General features: G+C 48.0%; 1 protein-coding gene across 1 annotated transcript in view; it reads left to right on the forward strand.

Annotated features, from left to right (window-relative positions):
- BACE2 (beta-secretase 2) overlaps positions 1-24,854 on the forward strand; it is an 89,470-nt gene that overhangs the window by 25,694 nt on the left and 38,922 nt on the right. Inside the window, exons 2-6 of the mRNA XM_036876915.2 lie at positions 6,340-6,428; positions 14,915-15,131; positions 18,944-19,072; positions 20,730-20,864; positions 22,246-22,347. Coding sequence (XP_036732810.1) covers positions 6,340-6,428; positions 14,915-15,131; positions 18,944-19,072; positions 20,730-20,864; positions 22,246-22,347 — 672 coding nt within the window. The remainder of the gene's footprint in view (positions 1-6,339; positions 6,429-14,914; positions 15,132-18,943; positions 19,073-20,729; positions 20,865-22,245; positions 22,348-24,854) is intronic.

A 24,854-nucleotide genomic window follows, 5' to 3' on the forward strand; every position in this document is an offset into this window, starting at 1 on the left:
TGTTTGGCACAGCAATATGAGAAGTAAGCCCTGAAACAAGAGGAAAAACAAAGTCCCACCACACCCCTCTTTGGGGATTAAAACATACCAACGTGCCAGGCACTATTCTGGGTGCATCACACTTACATCATGTGCTCCTTAGAGCAACACTGTCACCCTGCTGTACAGATGAGAACACCAAGGGGAGCCTCAGAGAGGGGGTTCCGAGGTTCCACAGCCAACAGGCTAAGCCAGGGCTCAAATCCAGGTCTAACAAGCCCTAAAGCCAGTATTTTTTTCATGCCTCTCTGCTTTAGAGAAAGTATACATGATGTATCCTGGGACTAGAGGTAGAAAATGAACTAGAAACCAGCATCTAGTGAATGAATATCGTTGTCAGCGCACAGGAGGACATGTGCTCTGGGTGCGTGGTGGCATCGTCCCCCACTTAGGCTTTCCACTCTTCCTAGTGGGGGTGGGTTGTTTGAAAAATTGGAGAACTCAGCACCCCCTCCCTCCTGTAAGTGCCTCACTGCCCCCCACAGACAGCTTTCAGTGGAGGAGTAGTAGAAGTTCCCATATGCAGAAGGATTTTGATTTGGGGACGGCTTTTATGTTCTTAAAACAGGGGCCCCCACATGCTCCCTCCCACACCCCAGATTCTGCAATCTCAACCTCAGCCTCTGAAGCCAGGATTAACCTGGGCAGCCCTAAGCATTTCATGGACCACTGTCACCAAGTTCGGGAATCGGGCACCCCAGCCCATGTCCCTCCCCATCCTCCTGGCAGTTGTGGTTTCTCCAGAAGGAGCCAGGGAATCAGTCCTGATGCGTGTTTTTCCAGCAGGCGCCCGTGCTGCAGTAGTGAAAGCGCGTGCACACGGAGCCTGAATGCATCGCATAATCAAGCCCCTCCTAGCTAAGTTCTGTAACATCTGTTTGTGTTAAGTGGAGCCCTTTGAAAATGATTTTTCCCCTTCTTTATAAAAACAACCTTAATTTTAGATTGTAGAGAAATGGTGTGTGACAATTATTTTTGCTTTCTTCAACAAGACGTGTTTAAGTAAATGAGATTCATTTCTAGAATTGAAGTGCTGAAAGAACCTGATTAACAAGATCAGTGCCTACAATCACATGTAATAACTGTGGGCAAACAGCCCCGTGGTAGCTGGGCTGGAAGGGACTCTGTGGCTGTGGGTTCTGCCTGCAGGCAGACCTCAGCAGATGGGCTGCTAATGCGATTAGGAATTGTTGTGTTAAATGAGCCATTATTTAAATTATCTGCTAATTTTCCTATCTATTAACCTGCTGAAAAAGAGATGGTGATATCTGAGAAATCTCAGGCTGCTAATCACTAACTAGTTCTTCCCTTTAATGCCACATTTTACCTTATTGCAGCAATTAGCAAATGGCTTACAAGGGTTATTGCCCAATGCATTGGAGGAAGATTAAGGGATGGGGAGACAGCACAGTCAGTGTGTAGGTTCAGCTGGCTGCTAGACCGTCAGATGATTCTTAGCTTTCCTGAACACCCTTTGTTTCTTTCAGGGTCTCTGAGTTAAAGGATATTTGGTCTCTGGGCCGCATAAGGCGAGCTTTGTGTGAGGCAGCCTTCCCCAGTTTCTCCTACCCTGAGACACAGGTGGGGACAGGGAAAGGAGGCAGGAAGGAGGAAAGGGCCAACGCAGGGCGCCCCGCATGGCAGGTCACTGCCGTGGGGCCTCCCCCCACGCTCAGAGTTGTGTCCCGGAGGAGTCCCCTCAGGGCTTAGTCCACCTGCTGTTGTGTGTTTGGGGGTGAGGGCTGCTCCCAGGAGCATTCACTCCCTGGCCCTTCCTGCTCTGGACACTGGAGGGGCTCACTCCTGCAGCTAGAGGAAGTATCAGGGCCGGGGTGGGGCAAACAGAGAGGAGGGGCTGGTCGGTAGTGACGGGGTGAGTGGTGGAGAGCGCGGAGTCTCCCTGGGCTTACAGCGCAGAGGCAGTTCGCGAGCCTGGGTGGCACTGGAGAGGCGAGGCTGAAGCCGCAGCTCAGCACAGTGTGCAGAGTGGGAGACGGGGAACGAGATGGGCGCTAACCCCCTGGGGCTTGGCTGTGGAGGGGATGACCGGCTGCGGCTGGAGGGTGCGTGTTTGGGTTTTGCTGTTTTTAGGAGATGGATGAGAAGTTTGCCTGTCAGCCACCGCAGTTCCCAGCCATCCCAGGTCTTATGACTTGGATCACAGGCAGCTTCGGGGGACAGGCCTGTGGCCACTTCGATCTTCCCTCTGGAATGTTAACTCTGCAGGAGCCAAGAACACGTCACCCTCTCTGCTGCTTCGCCTCCCACACTGAGCACCTACCTCTGCAGGAAGGGGCTTCCCAGGACCACGGAGGCTGGCAAGGGAGTGGAAAGCCAGGAACGGGCCCATGGCTCCTTGAGGAAACGGATTTGTGTCTCTCGTTACTCTAGTCTGTGAGAAACAGACGGGGAGTGCTACAGGAGGCTGCTCAGGCAGTGGGGAAGGCGGTCAGGGCTGCATTTCTGCAGACCTCCTTGCAGAGGGAGGGTCAGACCTCATAGATGCCTCTGAGCCACTTTCTGGTTGTGCTTTGAACGTGCAAAGCATCCCCAAATTTGAGACTGTGTGTTTATTTTCAACCCCCTTTATGGGGCTGAACAACGTGATCCGGAGTTAGCCTTCCTGTATGTATGGAGTTAAACCCGAGGAGGCAGGAAATGATTTTGGAGATTCCCAGGGCAGAGAGAGCCACTGACGGTGGTGCTGGCCTGCAAGTGGGGTGAGGCATCCAGAAGTAACCTACACCCCAGCCTTGCGTTTCAGTCCGTTCAGACTGGACCAGATGGAGTTGATAGGGAAGGTGGCACTCACTTTTCCTTTGTGGCTGAGGCTGCTTGCAAGGGGAGGGCCACGGCCCTGAGGTCCACCTGAGAAATTCCCTCCCGACACCATCACACAGAAAACATTGACTTGTTCGCAGCTCACAAGCTTGTCTTCAAGCCCAGCCCGAAGCGTTTACTGTTCCCTGGAGATATGTCCCTTGCCTCGCTTTCCAGCTACCTCATTTACTGGGGCGATTTGTCTCCTCAAATCATATGTTCTAGAAACGACTGGGGAGGTGACAAGCCTTACTCAGCAGCCATAGCTCTGAATTGGATTTTCTTGAAAGCTGGCTTCTACTGACCCAGCTGGGAAAGATAGGGTTCTGCTGAATGCCTGGGCTTTAGGAGTCATCTGTGTAAAAGAATGCTGTCGATGCTTTGGTGTACCTTTCTCCGCTTTTGTGTCCCCTGCCTCTGCAGAGGGGGATGCTGTGCGTCACAGCAGACTGTGGGCAGGGGTGTGTAAAGGCCGTGGCTCTGGTTTGCTCTGGAGGCAGTGGGTGCAGTTCCACTCCAAGGAAAGAATGAAATGTCTACCCAGAAAGTCCCCTGGCCACTGGGCCAAGGACAATAGTTTTGCGTCTACTTGGACCACGCCTGGTCCGGGAGCATTGGTGCGGATGTGGAATGCTCTCCTGCCGGCGCAGTGAGAACCCGGCTCCAGGTGGCTGGCCACTCCCCAGGCGCCCTGCTGGGCTGTGGGTATGCGGTGGCCAACGAGACTGCAGGAAACACTTGTAAACACTGCATGGTTCCTGACCGTGAACAGAGAGGAAGGGTGTCCTTGCTCAGGAATCTACAGCTTTTATCATCCATGACTTTTAATGACTGAGAAAAAGTGTTTCTCACTGTTGTGCAATTGTGCTGTATGTTTTTTAGGGGGGTTGAGATGTCTTGCCTAACAGCCCCACCCCCTTCTTTTAAAGCCTGGAATTCCCTGATTTGCCCACGAAGGTGTTGTGCTGTCGATTTTATTCTTGTTTCCTTACCTCGCTGCTGGTTTCACCCAAGCCACTTTGAAAGTTCGTCTTGCTTCCAGGAACCATTTAAATCTGGGAGGTGGAGACCGTGATGAGGACTCAGAGCCCTGTGGCTCTGTCCGTGAGCTTGGGTCGGCTTGGACCGGGCGCCTGCTGCCGGGACAGTGGCCCTGCTGTTGGCAAGTTGTGTTCTGGAACTTCACTCCAGTGATGGGCAAGGTCCCAGGCCCTGCTATTTTCACGCTGACCATGTGTGATACTGTGCATCATAAGCAATATACACTTAATCTGGTCTCCATCCTGGTTTCCTGGCCAAGCTCCCAAGAGTCATAAAGGTGTCTTTTATCGTTCATAAAAAGCCCCTTTTAACTACACCTGGATTATGTTAATGAGTCAGTTCTGGGAAATGTGCTGAGGATAGGGAACCAGCCCTGTGATTAGGGTGGAACTTTGAGCCTCCCCTCCAGAGGGATTGGAGGCTGAGTCAATCCATCACCAATGGCCAGCACTTCAATCAATCATGCCTACATGATGAGGCCTCCATAAAAGTCCTGAACGACAGGACTAAGACAGAATGTGACACAGGAGGTGATAGCATTAAGAAAAATGTGTATAATGTTGATTCTTGAACAACATGGAGTTGAACTGCACAGGTCCACTTACAGATTTTTTTCAATAAATATATTGGAAAATTTTTTGGAGGTTTGTGACAACCTAAAAAACCTGCAGATGAACTTCCCACATAGCCTAGAAATATTGGAAACATTAAGAAAACATTTTGTCACAAATGCATAAAATACATGTAGTTATTAGTCTATTTTATCATTTACTACCATAACATCAACAGTAGGATATTAGGTTATTAGTAAGTTTATGGGGAGTCAAAAGGTAAAAAGGTATAAATGGATTTTCAACTATATTGTTCAAGGGTCAGCTCGGACATAAATGGAATAATGGAATAAACTCGTTTCTTAAAAAAGCTGAAGTTGAGGGGTGTTTTAAAAAAGCACACAGAGATCCTGATGTGCCTGCCTGGTTGGGGAATCACACTGTGGTGAGCCGCTGAAATCAGTGTTTGGGAGCAGAAAGAGAGAGAGAACTCCACCGTGCATGCATATCTGGGCCAGTCAGTTATGCGGATGGATTGCTCCACCTAATTTTATCTGTTACGGGCTGGTCAATACATGTGAGAATTCCTCAGCATCACCAATTCCTCTCCAGTAAAACCCAAGTACAGCAGATTTACTTGGCTCCCCTTTGCATGTTTACATTCAGATGAAATTCAGATCCAATCCAATCCACATTGTGGTTTAGGAGCTTGGGGCCATTGGGCATCAAGTATTTGAATAGAAAAGCAGATTTTTTAAAAATCGCATGCTCTCCGAAATCAACACAGACATCTCTGTAGGGAAGCAGCAAGATATGGCAACTTTTCCAGTGACTGTGGGTTAGTAAATGTACATGAAGGATAGAGAACTTATTGAGATCATTAAGTGGTACTTAACCAAATATGCAGTGGCCATTCTTTTAGATTCACTTCAGGCCTTAGGCCCCAGATCTGTCTGCCAGCCATCCTGCAGAGGTGCCAGGCATGATCTGCAGCAGCGGTGAGGGACTTCTCTAAGTCACAAGACAGATTCTGGTTTGAGAAAGCATAGGCATCGCCCTGGTGGTGCCCACAGCCCCTGGCAGATGCTCCAAGGCAATTCATTATTCTCCACTATTTCCACAGCCCCCCTCCAGGAAAACCCCACATGACTACATTCAAACAATATCCATGAACCAGCAAAACCAGTCCCCAGTAATAGAAGTCAGAAGTGGTTGTCTCTGAGGAACAGAGGGATTGTCTGGAAAGGGGTATAAGGGGACCTTTCGGGAATAGTAGAAGTGTCTGTACCTTGGCACAGGTACACACCATGTCAGCACTCAACGGTGGAAAAATCTAAGACCTTGCATTTTATTGCATGTAAATTCTAACTCGTTAAAACTAAAAAATGATACCTGTGATAGGTGTTCCCCGGTGCTATGCAACGGAGATGAGGGGATATACCAACCGCCAGGAGGCAGCTGGGAGACATGCTGGGGAGGGCAGGCCCTGATGGATCCCCATTTCCAAATGAGACTGGGGAGGCAGGATGAGGGAGCCCAGCCAGGGGGCACAGCTGGCCCACAGCCCAGGTGAGAAAGGGTTCTGCCTTGTTATCAAGGACCAAAGGCTGAGGGGGGAGCCCGAGTTATCTCTGTGAATTGATCTTCCTTTAAGGCTTGGTGTGCATCTGAGCAAAGTGTTGACCCCTTTGTGCTGCAGGTTTCTTAATGGACTGTGTTCAGGCTTCAATTTTATCACAGCTTTTTGGAAAAAAAAAATTTCTAATTGATACACATTTTTTCCAACTAATAAATTGTTCCTGGTACTTCATTTTTAAAAGAATTTTTCAAGAGTGCTGCCTTATTCAAGTAACCTGATAGTTTCTATTTTTTCTCTTTAAAATAAAAGCTGCAGATTCTCGTCGACACTGGGAGCAGCAACTTTGCCGTGGCCGGTGCCCCCCACTCGTACATAGACTCATACTTTGACGCAGAGAGGTGAGTGATGGGTGCATGGCGGGCACGGCCAGGCTTGGGGGCACCATGAGAGTGCTTCAAAATACCCTGGAACGAAAAGCCAGAAGTGTTTTCTGGGGGATGTGTGTATGTATATATCTGTGTGTATCAGTGTGTATATGTATGTATGTGTGTATCCATGTGTACATGTGTATATCTGTGTATGTATATCTCCATGTGTATGTATCTGTATGTATATATCCATGTATATGTGGGTATCTGTATGTATTTATGTGTATGTACCATGTGTACATGTGTGTAGTCATGTGCCTGTGTGTATCCCTGTATATGTGTGTATCTGAGTGTATGTATCATCTGTGTGTATACATGTGTACATGTGTGTCTGTATGTATATATCTGTGTATATGTGTCTGTACATGTGTGTATACCCATGTGTACATGTATGTATCCATGTGGACATGTGTATCCAGGTGTGTGTGTGTATCCTTGTGTATGTGTATATCCATGTGTGTATCCCTGTGTATGTGTATATCTATGTGTGTGTATCCATGTATGTGTGTATCTGTGTATATGTGTGTATCCATGTATGTGTGTATCTGTGTGTATGTGTGTGTGTATCCTTGTGTATGTGTGTATCCACGTGTGTGTATCCATGTGTATGTGTGTATCCATGTGTATGTGTGTATCTGTGTGTGTGTCCGTGTGTGTATGTGTATATCCATGTGTGTGTATCCCTGTGTATGTGTATATCCATGTGTGTGTGTATATCCATGTGTGTATGTATCCGTGTGTGTGTATATATCCATGTGTGTGTGTGTGTATCCGTGTGTGTGTGTGTGTATGTGTGTACTGTACCCACATGTAGATACTCGGCTCACCCAGAAGGTCAGTGAGCTCCAAGCTATGGTCTGTTGGCACCCTTTTAGGGAGGTGTTTCTGGGGAAAGAAATCCGACTTGTTTGGAAAGGCTGAGTCTTGTGGGCACAGAGCCTTCAGGCCTGAGGCAGGGCCCCACAACGGGCACTGGGGGTGGGTGGTGAGAAGGGTGCAGCTCAGGGGGTCTGTGCCCACCGCCCAGGCCCAGGGAACACCGTCCAGGCCTCGGGGCAGCCTTCAGCTGTGAGGAGCCCGCCGGGTCAGAGTCGCTGTCTTCTGAATGCCTGTCACTCCCCTAATGCTGTGCACATTTTGATTTCACACCTATTTTTGTGACCCTAAAATTTAAACGCAGCACATACAATGAGGAAGCTCACATGTGGGGGGCTCTTTAGGGTCATGACGTCAGACGCACAGCTGCCACCCTGAATTTCCGCACGGTGAATCCCCCTCTTGTCTCCTCTTCCCCCTTCCCTCATCCACGGTCTTTTGTTTCAGGGGATAAACTCCAGCTTTAGTTGGGGGGAAAAGAGGAGGGAAATTACTGGAAGCTTCCTTACTCCAAGGTGACCCTAGTAAGGCAGAAGCACACATCATCTTCTGCCCACAGCACAGCCTGGCCTTTGTTTTGGGGGCAGAGGCATGCACCCTGTACAGCTGGGGGAGTGGGCCTAGTGCTCCACCAGCCACGGGCCACCAAGCAGTCAGGTTGGCCCCTCCTCCAAAGACCCATAGTTTAGTTTATGACTTAGTTATTGATGACCTTTCATCATGGAAAGTACAGGATGAAACTCCCGTATTCCTTTGTGATCAAGAAGACTGACATGTGCCCTGAAGTGTATTCAGGGTCACAACAACTGAATACATGTGATGTCGGGTCGGGGTATCTCTGTGTGTGTGCAGGTGGGGGTGGGGGTGGACTGGTGTTGGCTGGGCTGCCCCTTGTCCTTCAGATTGGTGGTTTGTCCAAGTCCTCTGCCCTCAACAGCTCCCCTTTCTGAACTGCTCACCCCCGACAGCTCCAACGTGGAACAGAACTTCGAGTTGGCTGAAACCTCAAATAGTTACTTAAGTTGCACAGGAGGTCCAGGAAACCAGGAGACCTGCCCAAGTTCAAGCTTCAAGGCCTGTTGCTCCCAAACCTTCAGTCTTGGCACCCCCTTTTTGTGGAAGCACTGTAACGAAATGCAAAGGTCCCACCACCTACATTGTGATTACAGAAGCCTGGGTAATATAGGGGAGAATAAAAGGAGGTAGTTTATAGAAAGGTCATCAGTGCCCCAATATGTAAATGCTCCGGGAGTGAAGTAAGGGCTGCACAGGGCTGGGAGCATCACCTCAGGTGCGTGGTGCCCAGTGCAGACGGATGCAATCGAAACAACATAGATGGACACCCACTGCATCATGGGTTGGTAGCATGACTGGTAAGTGGAAAATCTTAGTGAAGTATCCCCAGAAAGTATCGCCTTCCCCCGATTTACACTGTAGTTGCATTCCTGGCAGGTGCAATGTATATAAACTGTAAAAAAGTTTTATCTTGGCGGTGAAGCAATGCCAGGACTCTCCTTCCCACTCCAGGACTGCAGTCTGCATATTTGCCCAGTCGCCCATGCCTGCCTCGGGGCTCAGAGCATAGGCACTTGGAGCTCGATTACGTCTCCAGCAGTTTTCCTTCTCCTGGGGAGTGATTCTGCTTTTCATCACCCATCTGCAGACACAGGAGACAATAGAAAAGATAGTACAGCACAGTGAAGCCAAAGTCCGGGTGGTGAGTGTAGTTACTTTATAGATTTAAACGTGCATATTTAACATTATGGATGGTTATGTTCTTTTTGAGTAGGTAAATGGTAGCTCTTTGGCAGCCGCCCATATCCTGGGTTCAGTAAGTTCAAAGCACACTTTGAAGCCACTCACCCTTTTGCCTGCCAATGCAGTTGTTGATAGATTCAAGGGTAAATAATAGTCAGCATTTCAGATACTCTGTGCAGTGCCATTTAATGTGTGTGCAGTATTTAATCGACTGTAGACACCCAGCATCTTTCTCATTCCCCTTCTACTTTTGAATTGTGTTATTTCCAGGCTTTAGTGGGACACATCTTTCTAACTCACCTGCCAACCTTAACCTTGCTAGCCAGGTTTGTGTTCAGGTGGCAGGTGCCCCTGGTTCTCACATAAATGTTGCACCTGATTCAGTGTGAAAACTCCTGGAAACATCCTCAGCTCCTGTGATGGCTAAGGCTGCCTTCAAGAGAATTGAGGGATCCCTCCCGGCACTCAGGGTTCACATCTATTTCTCCTTTCTTGGGCACATAAATAGAGAAAGAGCAGCTCCTGCCCTGTGCAGGGGGAGCCCCCAGACATCCCCTCCATTCTCCTTCCATCCCACTGGCACTCCTGTCATTCAAACTTCAGCCTGCCTTACTCATTTGAAATGTGACTGAAATTTACTCAGTACCTGTAAAATATCGCCTACATTTTGGGCCTCTCACCTTTCTTTTTAAAAAAGAACCATTCTTCATCAGGGCTGTCAGGTTGAATCAGATGTGAAGCTCCCGTTTCTGAGTTCTAGGCAAGTTCTCTTCCAGCGGCTGCATCTCTAAGTGTTTTGTAGGCTAAGCTCTTGCTTAGATTTATGTTAACTTTCCTTTCTCTCCTCTCCTCTCCTCTGTTTTCCTCCCCGCTGCTTCTCCTAGGCTTATATTCAACACGGATATATTATGGTAAAGACATGAACAGTTTCTGTCTGAACCGTGTTGCTAATTTGTCTAACATTTTCAGCTGACTTCAGAGTTCGCCTAAGGCGCGCCTCCGCCGTCACGTCTGATGGAGGCCGTGAGAACATTCTCACTTCCTTTCCCAATTTCTGACAAAGGTTTCTTTTCTGAGATGCAGCTTCCTGCCCCATGATGCTTCGGTATTTGCTTGCCTCTCTGATCTCCCTTAGTTATAATAAGGTTTCTGGTGGGTTTTGTCAGCCTCTGATTCTAGTGCCCCAGTCTTTGGATATTCAGGTTTAATGCTTCCTGGAACATCTCGCAATAATTGGAGATTCAGCTTCGGGTTCTTTGACAAGATCTCTTTGATTTATGAAATGAGACGTCAGGCCACCGTGAATCATCTGTGCAGCTCATTCCTGTCAGATGCCCTCTTTCCTGGTGGTGAGTGTCCCAGCGAATCTATGTGGCAAAAAGAAGATTGCGTATTTTTTTAAAGATGTACTTTTTTAGCCAATAAAATAGCTTCCAGCAAACTTGCTTGATGAGAGACTCAATATGCTCATTCTCCTGGCCTGCTGCTAACCTATTCGGGAGGTTTAGGCCTGTTTCCACTAGAATGTCTCCTCTTCCCAAGCTCCATCTGGGCGAAGCCCACGGGGTCACTGTGGCAAGGGGACAGCTTACTTCCCTCACCTGATGCTTGTGAGTGGGATTGGAATGTGAGACAGAATTACCCAGGGGCCTCCTGACAGACATTCATGCCTCATTATTTAAATAATTCCTCAAGCCTGCCCGTTGTTAGCCTGTCCAGGGTGGGGGCACGTGCCGTGTGGGAGCCCACCAGCATTTACCATTGTTGGTGAATCTCCAGCTGGGGCAGGCTCGCCGAGCAGCCCCTGGGCTATCAGCAGCCCCATGCACCCAGATCTGCCCACTTCAGAACCCTGGGGGAGTAAGTGGGTACCTGGTCACTCGGGCGGTGCAGCATCTGGAAGGTGGACCATACTCTGAACTGTGTGGATGAGCCTAGGCTGAGTTTAGGGGGCTCAGTGTTCCCCAGAGGGATGGCTTAGGGGACCCAGAGCTGATTCCACTCTTGGATTCTGCCCTCTCCCTCTCTTTTTGTGTTCTCTGGAAATAAAAGTGGTTTCCTTTTAATGTAATGAGATGTTGTGCCCTTCTCTTCTCCTCCAGTCAGTTGATTTCACTGTCAGTCTGCATTCCCTGAGCACCTTATCTGTGTCAGGATGTCTCCTGAATCCAAGTTGCCATGAGTTCGTTGCTGTGAGCAGACTTTCCCTGGCTACGCACAGCCTTGATTGATTAATGTTTCCGAGCACCCAAGATGGGTGCTACAAAGGAGAAGCCAATTTGGGTTCTGTGTGGATATAGTTAACTAATTAACTAATTAGTGTGCAGAGCAATTGGGAACAAAAGAATTTTAGTGCCAACAGGTAGGATGCTAGAACATGAAGATGGAGAAAAATTTTTTTTTTTTTAGTGCTGGAAATTACACATTAAATAATAATGCTCAGAGTGCCTTATGCTTCATCCCTGGGGATCTTGCTTTTTGAGGTTTAGTTCCAGGAGCTCAGGGAATATGAGCTGATGGTTATCTATCACTATGCAGTCTACAAGGGTAGCCCCTAGCTTCAATAAATTTAATGAATGTTAAATAAAATTAAAAGTTCAGTTTTTCAGTCACACCTGTGGTTTCGCATTGAATAACAGTAAATATTTCTGTCCTTGTAGCAAGTTCTGTTGGGCAGAGCTGGTCTGCCCCATAGGACTCCCCTTTTTAGGAACCCAGAAGGCACCTACTCCTCACCATGACCACCTGAACCAAGTCCCACCCACAGACTTGCCCCTTTTCACGGGGGTGGTTGGACTTCAGAAGACAGTTTGGGATATTCAGTAAGGGTAACTATAGTAGCATTTTCTAGAAAGAAAAAAAGATCTTCTATTTCCTAATAGTTCATAAATTGAATAAAAGTAGTGATTAGACAATTATAATAATAGCAGCTATTTCGGGTACATACCTGCAGTGTTCCAGGCTTGTACTAAATGCTTTACACTATTAGCCCTTCTGCTCCCCAGGGTTAACCCAAGTGAGGTGTGGTACTGTATTACCCTCATATTTTAGTTGATGAAACGGAGGCAGAGAGAGGTTATATAACTTGGCCTCCGGTCCCACACACCTAAGCATTGTTGAACTCGTAGTTGAGCCCAGACTATGTAACCCCAGCTGCCTCTCATCTCTCTACAAATGGCACCGAAATATCCAGAATATTCCCCCCATGACAGGAAGAGTGAGCTGGTCAGTAAACTGTAGAAGACACACTAGATAGATGTCCAGACTGGTTCTGGCTCTTATCATTAACATTACCTGATAAGTTTGCTGTAACCTGGATGGAGTAAAAATAAACCACCCTCTCTAAAGAAAGTCATGGTGCTTTAGACTGTTTTGAGGAAGAAAACTGATAGACCAGAAGCTGGCAAACTAGTGCCTATAGGCTACCTCCAACCTGCTATTTTTGTAAATAAAGTTTTATTAGAATAGCACCACACATTTGTTGATTGTCTGTGGCTGCTTCATTATACCTGCAAAGCTGAATAGTTATAACAGAGACCATGTGACCCACAGAAGCTAAAAAAACATTTATTTTCTGGCATTTACAGACGAAGTTTACTGACCTTGTCCTGGCTCATATTCTTTAAGCATTTAAAAATAATTAGCCTCTTCTATTAGCAACAGTATGTTTTTGAACAGGAGGAATGACCCCAGATTGTCAAAAGGTATTGAATAATTCAGTATTTTCATTGCTAGTCAACATAAATGTGTACAGCCCCAGCTGTGTGCCAGACTCACCTGAATTGACTGATGCTGGCACTAAAAGTTCGCATTACACCAATCCTCAGTGCCCGCGTTTCCATGACCTGTGCTTTATGTGTGTAATTTCTGATGGGCCCCTTAGTGCTGCATGTGCTCAGCGTCTGCCTACTGTCATTTTTCTGCCTGTGTCTGCCCTTGTCAGGAGGTGTACACACACAGAACATTCACTTAATGCTGTTTTCATTCTAAGGTCACAATGGAAAGGGTGAAAATAGTAAGCAAATGTTAAAATGAAACTTTCTTCATATTTTATATCCCATTATGAAGTTAGAATAAATTAAATTTCTCTAAAATTCATCCCATCAGACTTTTAAAAATCACTTTTTCCCTGGTTATAAAAGTTATGCAGAAAATATAGAAGAGACCACAAGAATGAGTCCCCTCAGCAAAACCCCACCACCCAGAGGTAGCCGCTGTTGGTACCTGAGGTTAATAAATTGTTTTGAAGAAGAGTCTGCCACCTATACAAATTTTTCTTTTACCTTTATTTCCTCTGTGCCATTGGAAATGTCTTAGTAAATAGTATTTTTCAGTACTATGTAATATTCCATCATGGAGATGTACCATGATTATTAAACTATTTACTTTTTCCTGTTGCTATTTGCTGTTATAAATAAAACATAATGCTTGTCTTTGTACATGAATCTCTCTCCAAATCATGGGAGTTTCCTTAGGATCATAGTCTCAGAAATGAAATTATTGAATTAAAGACTATTAGCATTTTTAAAGCTTATGAGATGTACCAAAAAAATAGATCATGTCATCTCTAACTGCACTTCCTCCCTGACCCTGAACAAGATGGCACTAACTCATGCAAACCTACAATAAAGACTTATTAATCTGTATTAGTGTTCAGAGACTTACTATTAAAGCAGAATGAAATGAAAACTGCAAGCAAACAGGAACACTTATAATTATGTTTGGTGATTTGACACTTATCTTAGGAATTTGGTCTTCTTCTTAGGGGAAGTGGGGTTCAAATGCCCAGATATTTGCCTAGAGCTGTTCCTTGAGTTCCTTCCTCTAGTCCAGCAGAGTTTTCAAATTCAAATGGGTGTACAGATTACCTGACATGACTGGACACCCCAGGGCCTTGACACCTGCTATCCTTTCTCCAGAATGTCCTTCCGGCATGGCTCATTATCTCCATGCTGGTCTCACACAAACGTGGAATCAAAGAGACCCAGGGGACACCAAGTCACTTCCCCCTCCCCTTACTCCACTGTATCCCCTGGATAGCTTTTGTCAGTCTTTATCGCCACCTCTAGTTTTACATATGCATTTGCTTATCATCTGTCTCTGAACTGCCCTGTCTGTTGTCTCATCTTGTTCATGTCTTTCTGTTTGAGTAACATTTACCTTAGGGCTATATGTATGTGAGGTTGCAGGTGATATCACCACAGCAACCTTGTGTCACAGCATATCACTGGCTTCATCCCCCACATTTTGGTACAAGTGTAACCAGCTTCGGGGCCTTTAGGAGAGCCCTGAGAAGGACACTGTGCCATCAGAAGGTGACGTGGCCCCTGAGGCAGGGTGCCCATGGTGTCTGTGGATGTGGCTGGGTGTCACGTTGGTTGTGTGACTCTGAACCCCTGGCCACTGCTGATACAAGCTGTTGGCACCTCCTGCTAGGCTGCCAGTCCCTCACTATGTCACAGAGCAGCAGTGCCAGGTCCCTGCAAAGCCAGAGGGCCAGGTGGGTATCCAAATGTGGGCGTGCCTTCAAAGGCTGATGCAGTTGATAAACACCTGAGTTGTGGGGTTTACCTGGGCCCAGGGAAGAGCTAATTCAGGGGCTGCATGTTAACCTCGGGATGTCCTCACACACAGTAAGGAAAACATTACCCAAGTGTTAGAGATTCTATTTTGCAGAAAATGTCACTTCTTTAGCAAGAACACTCCTCATTATTAGGATTGCATGCGGTGGGCTGTGCAGCTGTCTTAGCCACCATGACCAGGCATCTTGGCCAAACATGGACACACAGACACATTATGAGGCATTTCTTTCCTCTCTCCAGGTCCAGCACATACCGCCCCAAGGGTTTTGATGTCACTGTGAAGTACACGCAAGGGAGCTGGACTGGCTTGGTTGGGGAGGACCTGGTCACCCTCCCGAAGGGCTTCAACAGTTCTTTTCTTGTCAATATCGCCACCATCTTTGAGTCAGAAAATTTCTTCCTGCCTGGGATTAAGTGGAATGGGATTCTAGGACTTGCTTATGCTGCCCTGGCCAAGGTAAGACCCCAGGAATGTAAGTAAACCAAACGATGGGGCAGGCCCCTGAAAACCAGGCCCCAGGGGGGCTGGCAAGTGCGCTTCGGCTGCTGGAGATGCCCAGTGAGAATAGCTTGGTTGAAACAGACTGGTGGTCACACAATTAATTATATTCCTGTGCTTTTAAAAATGGAAGGTAAATGGCCCACGTGATTCCCACAGGTCCAACACCAAATGCAATGGTGTATTTTTTTCCTACATGTATGTTTAACAGTAACAATATTATACCCAGCAGTAATAGTCAAGTCATGTAACTCCATTTGGGTACCTGGACCCAATTCCAATGTGTGTAAGTATGTGGGAGGGGGTCTCCCACACGTATTTATACCAAGCAGTTCTCAAACACCAGCAGGGTGTTTGGAGAACTCACCTCAATCCTGATGCCATCTGCCTGGAGACAGCACCAGATTCCCAGGTCAAGGGCTCTGTCCTGCAAGACTGATCTCCACCGCCAACTCCAGACACGGGTCACAAGCTCCAGGCAGTTCCCCTGTGCTTCTGACCTACCGGCTACAGATTGGAGGGTCCCACAACCTCCCCCTTAGGTTCAGTTAATTTGCTAGAGCAGCTCACAGAACTCAGGAAAACACTTACACTTACCAGTTTAATAAAGGATACAAGTTCACAGCCAGATGAGGAGACACATGGGGCAAGGTCCCAAATAAAGGAGCTTCTATCTTCGTGGAGCTTGGGGCCTGGCTCGGTGGCACGTGGAGGTGGTCAGGTTCCCCAAACATAGAAGCCGTGTGTGACAGAGAAGCAGGATCCAAGGGAGAGACAGGCTCTTCTCTGGGGCTTCTGTGAGGGCTTCAGTGCATAGTCATGATTGGCTAAATTATTGGCCATTGGCTGATTCAGCCTCCAGCCCCTGCCCTTGTCTGGGGTCCATAAGTCTCTCATTAACATGACAAAACAACAACTGTTTCACCTTGCAGACTGCAGTGTTTTCAGGAATTGTGGATGAAGACCAGATATACCTGGGAAATATTTATTTGGTCATGGGAATGACCAAATATGTATTGTAACTCATTATATCACAGCCCCGATTCTTTGAACTTCCTGAGATATATGCTTTTTTCCTTTGTCTTTTGTTTTTTAAATGTTAACAGAAACTGAATCACTTTGCTTATGGTGTTTGTGTAGGAGTTTTTATTGGGTAGGATTAAACATCTTAAATCCATACATTTGCATGAAGATGGAGACTGTGGGCAGCATGGAATCTCAGTGGGTGGAGTGCCCCCAGCGGGCCCAGAGAGCTTCGTGCAGCCTTCCTGTCACTCCCGAGCATGGTTGAGGAAGCACATGAAGCTGGAGTGCAGCCGAGCTGAGGGCCCCCTCTAGGCTGGCCAGCCCCTGGAAGTACGATGCATCGGGAAGGAGAGTAGGACCCTTGCTCTTACGTGCATCAGAACCTTCACAAACTGGGAAGCCAGAATTGCACGTTCTCCAAGTACCTGTGCTGCGGCCAACCCGAAGGAAGTACTTTGGAGTTAGGAGGAGGGAAGCGGGCTCCCTTGCAGGCTGGGGAATCCATGCCAGAAGGCATTCCAGAGGCAGGTGGGGCGGAGCCTGGGTGTGCCCTGGCTCCAGGGGACAGGTTTGTGTACACTTGAGCAAGGCAGAAGGAGGTCACCCCTCCTGGCCTGTAGCTGGCGTCACACCTTGCCTTTTCACTGTTGGGTGCCAGGCTTTGAGCCACAGCTAAATGTGAAAGAATATGGAAGCGAGACCCAACACACCGGAGCCCCCACTGGTCCATGAGGACCTGAAGAGAAGGCCAGTTTTCTCTCCCTGTAAGGACGTTTGTTTACTAGCAAGTGCACAGGATGTTGGGGAGCAGTGAGCAGGGGAGTTCCCCGACTCTGTGGCTTCTCAAGGAGAAGGACGAATCCAGGAGGTGCCAGGCTGAGAGTGGACCAGTCGTTCCCTTGGCTGGGGCCTCCCACTGGGCAGCCTTGTAGGGCCGTGTTATCCCCAGGTGATTCCAGGAATGAATGATGCGGCTGTGATTGATTTTATGCTGAGGATTTGGAAGACAGTAAAGCTAAGCTACCTGGAATTAATGGTGTAGAAATCTCCCTTGAGAATAAACTACTTTGAGGTTCTTCTGGGTGTCCAGACTACCCACAGGGCCTTTTATCTTTTCTTCTATGAAATGCCAAGATGCCAGCAGTTGACTTCATGTTCTCCTTTGAGGATATAGTAACAGGATTTTAGGAGGTGGGACATGGCTGGAAACAGGCCTGTCTGGGCAGTTCTGGTTGATGGTCCCAAGGTGTTTCTGGAATTGGTTGACCAAACGCTCAGCGGTGGTCCTTGTGGGGCAGCCCCCCATGTGTCCCAGACGCCTCCTACCGAGGACGTGTGTCAGAACAATCTGCGGGTCTCGTACAGCTTCAGAGCCCAGCTGCACACCTGCAGAACCACGTGCCCTCTGCTGGTCTGGCGACTGTCTGTTTTTAAACCTCTGAGGGATTCTGCCCGAGGCCCAGTCCTACCAAAGAATGACTTGGCCAACTAGTAACAGATCTTTTACTGCAGGCAAGGCATTGCCCCAAGCCTGTTGTATGTATTGACCCACCTAAGCCCCAGAACAGCTCTAGAAGCCTATTATCCCTATTTTACAGACAAATGAAGAACAAGTCATGCAGGTAGCGGGTAGGAGCCAGGGCTCAGTTCCAGGCGGCATTCACTTCACTGCCTCTCGTGGTGGACAAGAGAAGGGTGGCAGACAGCCACCGCCAGCCCCAGCCCACTTTAAGAGGGGCTTGGGCTCAGTCATCGACCCAAACACACAGCGCTTCAGCCAAGATTGTGTGTAGAGATTGTACCGAATTCTGCCAAAGATTCCACAGGAGCAGAAGGAAACCAGTTGGAGGACAAATACAAATGAACTAAGCCATTGGGCAGATGGACACCTCTCTGATCCTGGGGCGCACTCTCCCGTCGAATGGTTTGGCTCTTACAGGTAATGAACAGCCATTCCTCACATTGACGGAAGGTGGTCAGAATATTCTGAGAGCATCTATGCTACTGCAGTTAAGTTCCCATTGGGACCAATAACTCAGGTGACTGACTGTTATCTCCCAGTTGTTGAGGCCCAAATTGAAACACAATTCTGTGACCTTCCTTCATGGCCACCAGCGCCCACGGCCCACCCCCGGCTCAGGACAGTTGACAGACCCTCCCTCTTCCCTTTTGAGTCCTAGAGAAATGGGGGTGTCCCCTGAAGGCACGGCCATATGCAAGGGGCACAGAGTGGACTGGCTGTCCTGAAATAGGGCAATGGGGAATAGATGAACGGTCCTCATGGGCTGGGTACCTCTCATGTGTGGGTTGGAGGACTGGGCCTGAAAGGAGTGAATAAAAACATCTTCTGAAGCTGTGAAGCAGCTGCTGGAGAAGCTGTTCTTCCTTATTCCAAAATGGCCACACTTAGAGCCCGCCAGCTTCCATGGTAACCTGCTTCCACATCTTCCCATGCCCACCTCACAAGGCAGACGCGATGATGAGTGGGACAGCATTGCCACAGCTTCTGGGAATACTGCCTTATTCTGACAGCAGAGCCACACCAAAAGGAACATTCTACGTGGTGGGAAAGTGTGTGGTGGACTTCTGAATCACTGTACTTAATCATCAACTTGTTTGTTAACCGTGGAAACAATTCAATATAAAGAAAAACAGCCTTATATGTCATGTCTGGGGTCCACACTGGCTGCCTCCTCCTCTACACTGTCATGACACTGCCGTCCTTCTTTCTCATCCTCCTGCAGCCCTCGAGCTCTCTGGAGACCTTCTTTGATTCCCTCGTGACACAAGCAAAAATCCCCAACGTCTTCTCCATGCAGATGTGCGGAGCAGGATTGCCAGTAGCTGGATCTGGTACCAACGGAGGTAGTCTTGTGGGTATCTTTTAGTCTTAAAGGGGTGAAAACGTACAAACTCATGGGGCTGTTTTTTCCGTTTTATTAAGACCTGACAGAACTATTAGACGTGCAAGCATACATGGATAGTGCAAACTTTTGATCACTCTTGTTACAGAGCCTTTAAGAAATGGATAAAATTAGGTCTTATTTTTATCTTTCCTAATTATCCTGCCAAGAGTTGATTCTCATTGCTTCCCCAAATTCCATTAAGGCTTTGTAAAATTTTCCTTTGAAAGGTAATTGCTTTGGTGGGTTGGGGAGGGGCAGTGAGGAAATCGGGGGTGTGGCAGGTGGGCCTTGCTCTGGGTGGGGGCACAGAGCAGCATGTCCGTGATGTCATAAGTTTGATGGGGAGACGGGACACCCATGTGTCCTTTCTCACACATATGCACACACACACACACACACACACACACAGAGCAAAATGTTTCCTAGGGAAACAGAATTCAGGCCGTCAGTTCTTGTGGACACGACACGCACACAGGCATCCTTGTACCTGGAAAGATAAGTAGGAGGTGACAGGGAGAATGCACTGGAAGGCACAGGGGGGTGCTCTCCACCTCTGTGCTCTCCAACTCTGAGAAGCAGGTTCAGCCGTGTTCACATGCTGACATCACACCCGCATAACACCATTTTTACCCCCTCTTCAGGGGAGAGGGTAACTCAGTGTTTGTGGGGTGATGTTTTGTAAGTTTTGCAAACTGGAGCTTTAATTAGGGCAGCTCTTTGGTTCTGCTTCCCATGTGTAAGTGTGGGGCAGGAAGTCATCCTTTGTCCTCTGAGGGACTTATTGCCCATCTGTACGGTTCACTATTTTATTGCATTTCTTTTGTGGGAAGGGAGTCTCAATTTTGTAAAGCTAGAATGTTATGCACTTTCTTTCTATAAGGAAAACCACCCGAGCATCTTGATTAGCCTAGGGCATGATATCGCTTGACCTTTAGGAAAATGGCCCTAAAATCTTCGTCTTGAATTTTCAAGTGTATAAATTTGTTTTGTAACATTACAGTAAAGTGAATTCTGATTCTGTCACCGAGCCCCCAAATGTGGATTCACGTACCTGATGCCCAGTAAGCCAATCTCTGAGTCACCGGGTTTGAAGCAGACAGAGCTTTATTTTCAGAAGAGCAGCCCAACGAGGAGGCAGGGGGGACATCCCCAAATCTGCCCTGCCCCCGAGCCGCAGGGCAGGTGGTAACACTGTCAGCTAAGGAACGTGGGAGTCGGGGCAGCACAGGAAGGGCCTTGAAACTTCTCAGACTGTCCCTGAAACTCCTTGGAGTTATGTGCTAATCCCATCCTCTATGCCCCCTCCTCTTCCCCTACCAACCCCACATCCCGGTGAGCTTCAAGTTGACCCCACCTCTGAAAGTGGTTCTTCAAACTAGATATCATCAACCAGCTCCCCCTGGTCCTGTAACTTGCTTCAGGAGAGAGGACAAAGAGCAAGGTCAATATTTCTTGCAAGGCGGTGAAGGACGGTGCCTCCACGGACCGTGTGAAGAGCCTAGAGAAGGTTTACCCAGGTCCGATTCCAGTGCAGATTCACCTTCGGAGTGCACACTTCTCTGTGTGACCTATTGGTATGTCTATATGTTTTTTCTCTTATACCTGTCAATGTTTTTCTTCTCAGGTCCTGGGTGGAATTGAGCCAAGTTTGTACAAAGGAGACATCTGGTATACCCCCATTAAGGAGGAGTGGTATTACCAGATAGAAATTCTGAAATTGGAAATTGGAGGCCAGAGCCTTAATCTGGACTGCAGAGAGGTATTTACAATGTGATCTCTTTGTGTCTACCTGTCTATGTGTGCCAAGGGCACTTAAATATTACAGCTGGGACATGAATATGGAATCAGAAAGTTGCATTATAAGATCAGTCAAAGATTAATTACATTGAAAGTTACGGACACTCAGTGTATGATAATGAACTTCTCTCCCCAAGACACTTGCTCCTTTCCAATCACTTGGCTTCATAGGGGGAAATTCATGTAAAATGGTGAATGAGAACTATCTCAGGCTACCCTTTCCACCATTCCTCTTGGCCTGACGGTCCCTGCAGTGTTCGGGAGGGTGAAATCAGCAGGGTTTTATCGATGTACAGGCACAGAATGGGACTAAACATGAGCAAAATGAAACCCAGAATAAATCGTCAGCTTTACCCTCCATCACAGCCAGCCCTCTTTTACCTCCAGGACTCAGTTGTCACTTGGAGGCAGCTTGGGCTGTAAAGATGGGTGCGGCTTGATGGTGCCAGGAGGCAACCGTGCTGACCTGTGACACCAGATGCTTACTCACCTCATCCACACCCTCTCACTGCATGGGGCTCATCTGTGGCACATAATGGCATTGTAATTACGATGACTTGAGGGAACCTCTGTCTTCTACAACATCTCAGAATGGCCTACAATTCATTATACTCCTCCCTGTCATTACTTCCTGTCATATTAACACCGCAGTCCACCATAAACTCCGGTACACAGCTGCCTCTGAGAAACCTGTCAAAGCTGGTGAAGTGATGGTCCATTCCTTCGCGATAGTGTTTTAGTCCTGAGCCTACTCACCTGTGTTTATTGTCCAAAGGCACTTATTTGCCATAGGAACCCAGTGGTAGAATCAGATGTGAGGGCCTATGATAATAGGCTCTGTGTGTATGTGTGGTTATCTCACTGAATGTGGCTCAGGTCCCTCCAAATGCAAATATGGGGTGTCTTATAAACTGTCTTCCCTTTCTGCTTTCTTGAGGTAAAGGGAGTTGATTTGGTGTGACTTGCACAAATGCACAAATGGTATTTATTGTGTCATTTCAATCTCTAAATATAAATGGGTCTTCCTGCCCTCGGAGGCTCCTTGTTGAGGAAATTGGGGCACCTCAGAATAAGGGGCAAGGTCTACACTGGGAGGGCCATTGATTTTGGTCACGTCACTTACCTTTCCTGGCCTCAGTTGCCTTATCTGTGGCGGGAGAATGTTGAGCTTGGAAGACACTTGGTTCCTAAGTTCCAAAAACATGGATTGAGTGGACGCTGCCACCGAGGTCCGGGGCTGGCCGAATCTGTACACAGCAGTCACACAGTGATGGCAGGCTGGAGCCACGCATCCACGCGGAGGCCGTGCCACTCATGTGCCTCTTTTTCTCCCCCCTCTCTAGTATAATGCAGACAAGGCCATCGTGGACAGTGGCACCACGCTGCTGCGCCTGCCCCAGAAGGTGTTTGACGCCGTCGTCGAAGCTGTGGCCCGCAAATCTCTGGTGAGTCCTCGGGATGCTGACAAGTCTTGGAAAGCACCAGGCCGATCACAGGCCAGGGAGTACCACCCTGTGCTCCAGCCACTTCGGGCTGAGGATATTGAGGGATGGGTTTTTCTTTTTAACCATTACTTGCTAGGTTCACAATCTTATTCCTTGACATTAAAGAATTCCTTCACTTTCACCTCAGTGGACTTGGATCTGAAGGAGTAATGCTTTCCAGTATTTCAAGTAACAGTGTAGTGGGTGTACTGCCTTTTTTTTATTTAAGAAAAAAAAATGCACCTGGTAATATATCAGCAGTAAACCAGGAATAGGTTGGTTGGCTTTAAAACAAATCAAGTAAACCAGAAATTGTACTCCCCTTGGGCCTCCATCAGGCTGTGCTGGGATTATAACTCTCACTTCTGTAAGAGATTATGTCTCAGAACACAGAGGTCAATCAGCTAATTTATTACATGGCTGTGCTTTGAAATACAATTAAAATCATGGCCAAGGGCATGATGGGGGACCTGGATGATAGTATTCCCAGAATGACCCGACCTTCCTGTTAGTTTGGGGCAACAGCATGGACCAAAGGCATTGATTGCTGAGAACACAGCTTCCAGGCTCAGATGGAATTGAATTTAGTTTTTGCCGTTTATTAGCTAAGCCCCTGGGGAAGGGTTCCATGCCCCCGAGACCTCCGTGTTGTCATCTGCAGGGGTTTGGTGAGGGTTTGGGGTAAATGCCTGGCACAGGAAGGAGAAGTTTCTATTTAATGTCTAAACCTTGCTGTTGCGACCAAGTGTCTAAATGTGAGATAAACATTTCTCTCAGCTTCTTAGCTGTTTTCATAAGCATCTTGCTTGAGGTCACCAAAAATGAGTGTTTCCTGCACAGAATCACTAACACACAGCTGACTGTCCCACTACTCCATGGGGATGACCGAATTCAGATAATGATGAGCAGGAAAATGCTCAGCAGTTGTGCTGTTACACATTATAACAGAGACAACAGGGAGGAAGAGAGGGCTTTTGGTTGTCCTGAACCAGGACTTCTAAAGTCTAAAACCACTCTGTGAAGAACAGCAGGCAAAGCAAGAGAATGGAGAGGGGAAATAAAAAAGAACAACCCAGAGGCCCTTTGTGAACTCAAAGGTCTTCAAGGCAGCGGCAGTCAGAAGCCAGAGCAAAGCCCCTGTCTTGTCTAGTATCTGCTGAATCTAGAAAACAGGGCAGGTAAAAGTGTTCAGTGCCTTACATGTAGAATGCTGGCTGAAAAATCAGACCATGCTTGAAGTATGGAGCAATATGCGGATTTTCTTAATAGTGAAAATGTTCTCAGCAGAAGTAACATGAGCATCTTCAGATTTAATATTCTGAACTAGAAATGTTTCTAAGCATCAGTGTGAGTCCAGCAAGCCTCCCCACCAGCCCAGGCCTCTGTGGCATTTGTGAGTCCAGCCTGACCCCAAGCTGAGAAAGCGGGGCTGCAGCTGACGGGCGTTAGCACTTCTGAGGTCATTGCCACCTGTGCTCGGCAGTTACTGACGTTATTAGAAAACCACAAGGTAGAAGGAACAAGATTACAGAATGTGTTTGCCTTGTCTAAAATTATCCTCTGATTTCAGTGCCTGTGAAGGGAAGGAGAAAGCTGGGGAGGCTGTCTTGGGGGCAGCACCCCAGAGCGCATGGCATCTCTGTCGTTGAGCTTGGACCAAAGATGCATTCGTTCCTTCTGTCTGCTGGGTTCGCCTCAGCTGGCTAACTGGGCTTGGGTTTCTTTCTAGAAGGAAAGGGCTGTCTTAGGGGACTTAAACGCAGTACAAATGCTGAGCTCTGTCTGCTGGCCTGGATTGTTCCATGGCATTTTATTTAGAAGTGAAGTCGGTCCGCATTTTGAAGTGAGCCTGGGCTGGAGATCTGTGTGGGCACAGAACTGGGCTCCCTGCCTGCGCAGCTGCCCCGCCCCCAGCTCCTGCCCCCTTCAGGCCTCACGCTTCTCCCTCTGGGAAGTCCAGAGGCATGTGACTCCCCAACCCCCATAAGATGCCTTCTGACTTTAAACTCTGTGATCTGAGGGTCAAAACTGTCCCCAAAGACCTTCCTTGTGACTTAGCTCCCAGCCCTTCCAGACTTATGGGCATCTCCTGGGAGATGGACGGGCCCCCAATCCGGTCCTGAGCTGGCCCCTCAGGCAGTTACTTGGTCCCTCTGGACCTCGGTCTTTCTTTGCAAAGTGGGGCTGGCCCAGCAGAGATGCTGGAGCTCGGGCGGGGGTTGGGGGGCAGGTGGGCTGCAGGCCCAGCGACCCTTAGCTCTTGCTCCAAGGCAGCAAAATGAGAGCCCCCACCCCCATCCCTCCTCTGGCCAGGGGTTCTTCCCTGTGATGTGTAGTTCCAACCAGTTTCACTTTTATGAAAGGGGAAATTGTGCTAACACCAGCACTAGGATTTTACAAGCCAGTCACCAGCCCTTATGCTGGCCAGTTCCTGTGATGGAGGAAGAAGAACCCATGGGAAGGGCCAC

This window comes from Manis pentadactyla, chromosome 1, assembly GCF_030020395.1.
Source record: "Manis pentadactyla isolate mManPen7 chromosome 1, mManPen7.hap1, whole genome shotgun sequence".
Lineage (NCBI taxonomy): Eukaryota > Metazoa > Chordata > Mammalia > Pholidota > Manidae > Manis > Manis pentadactyla.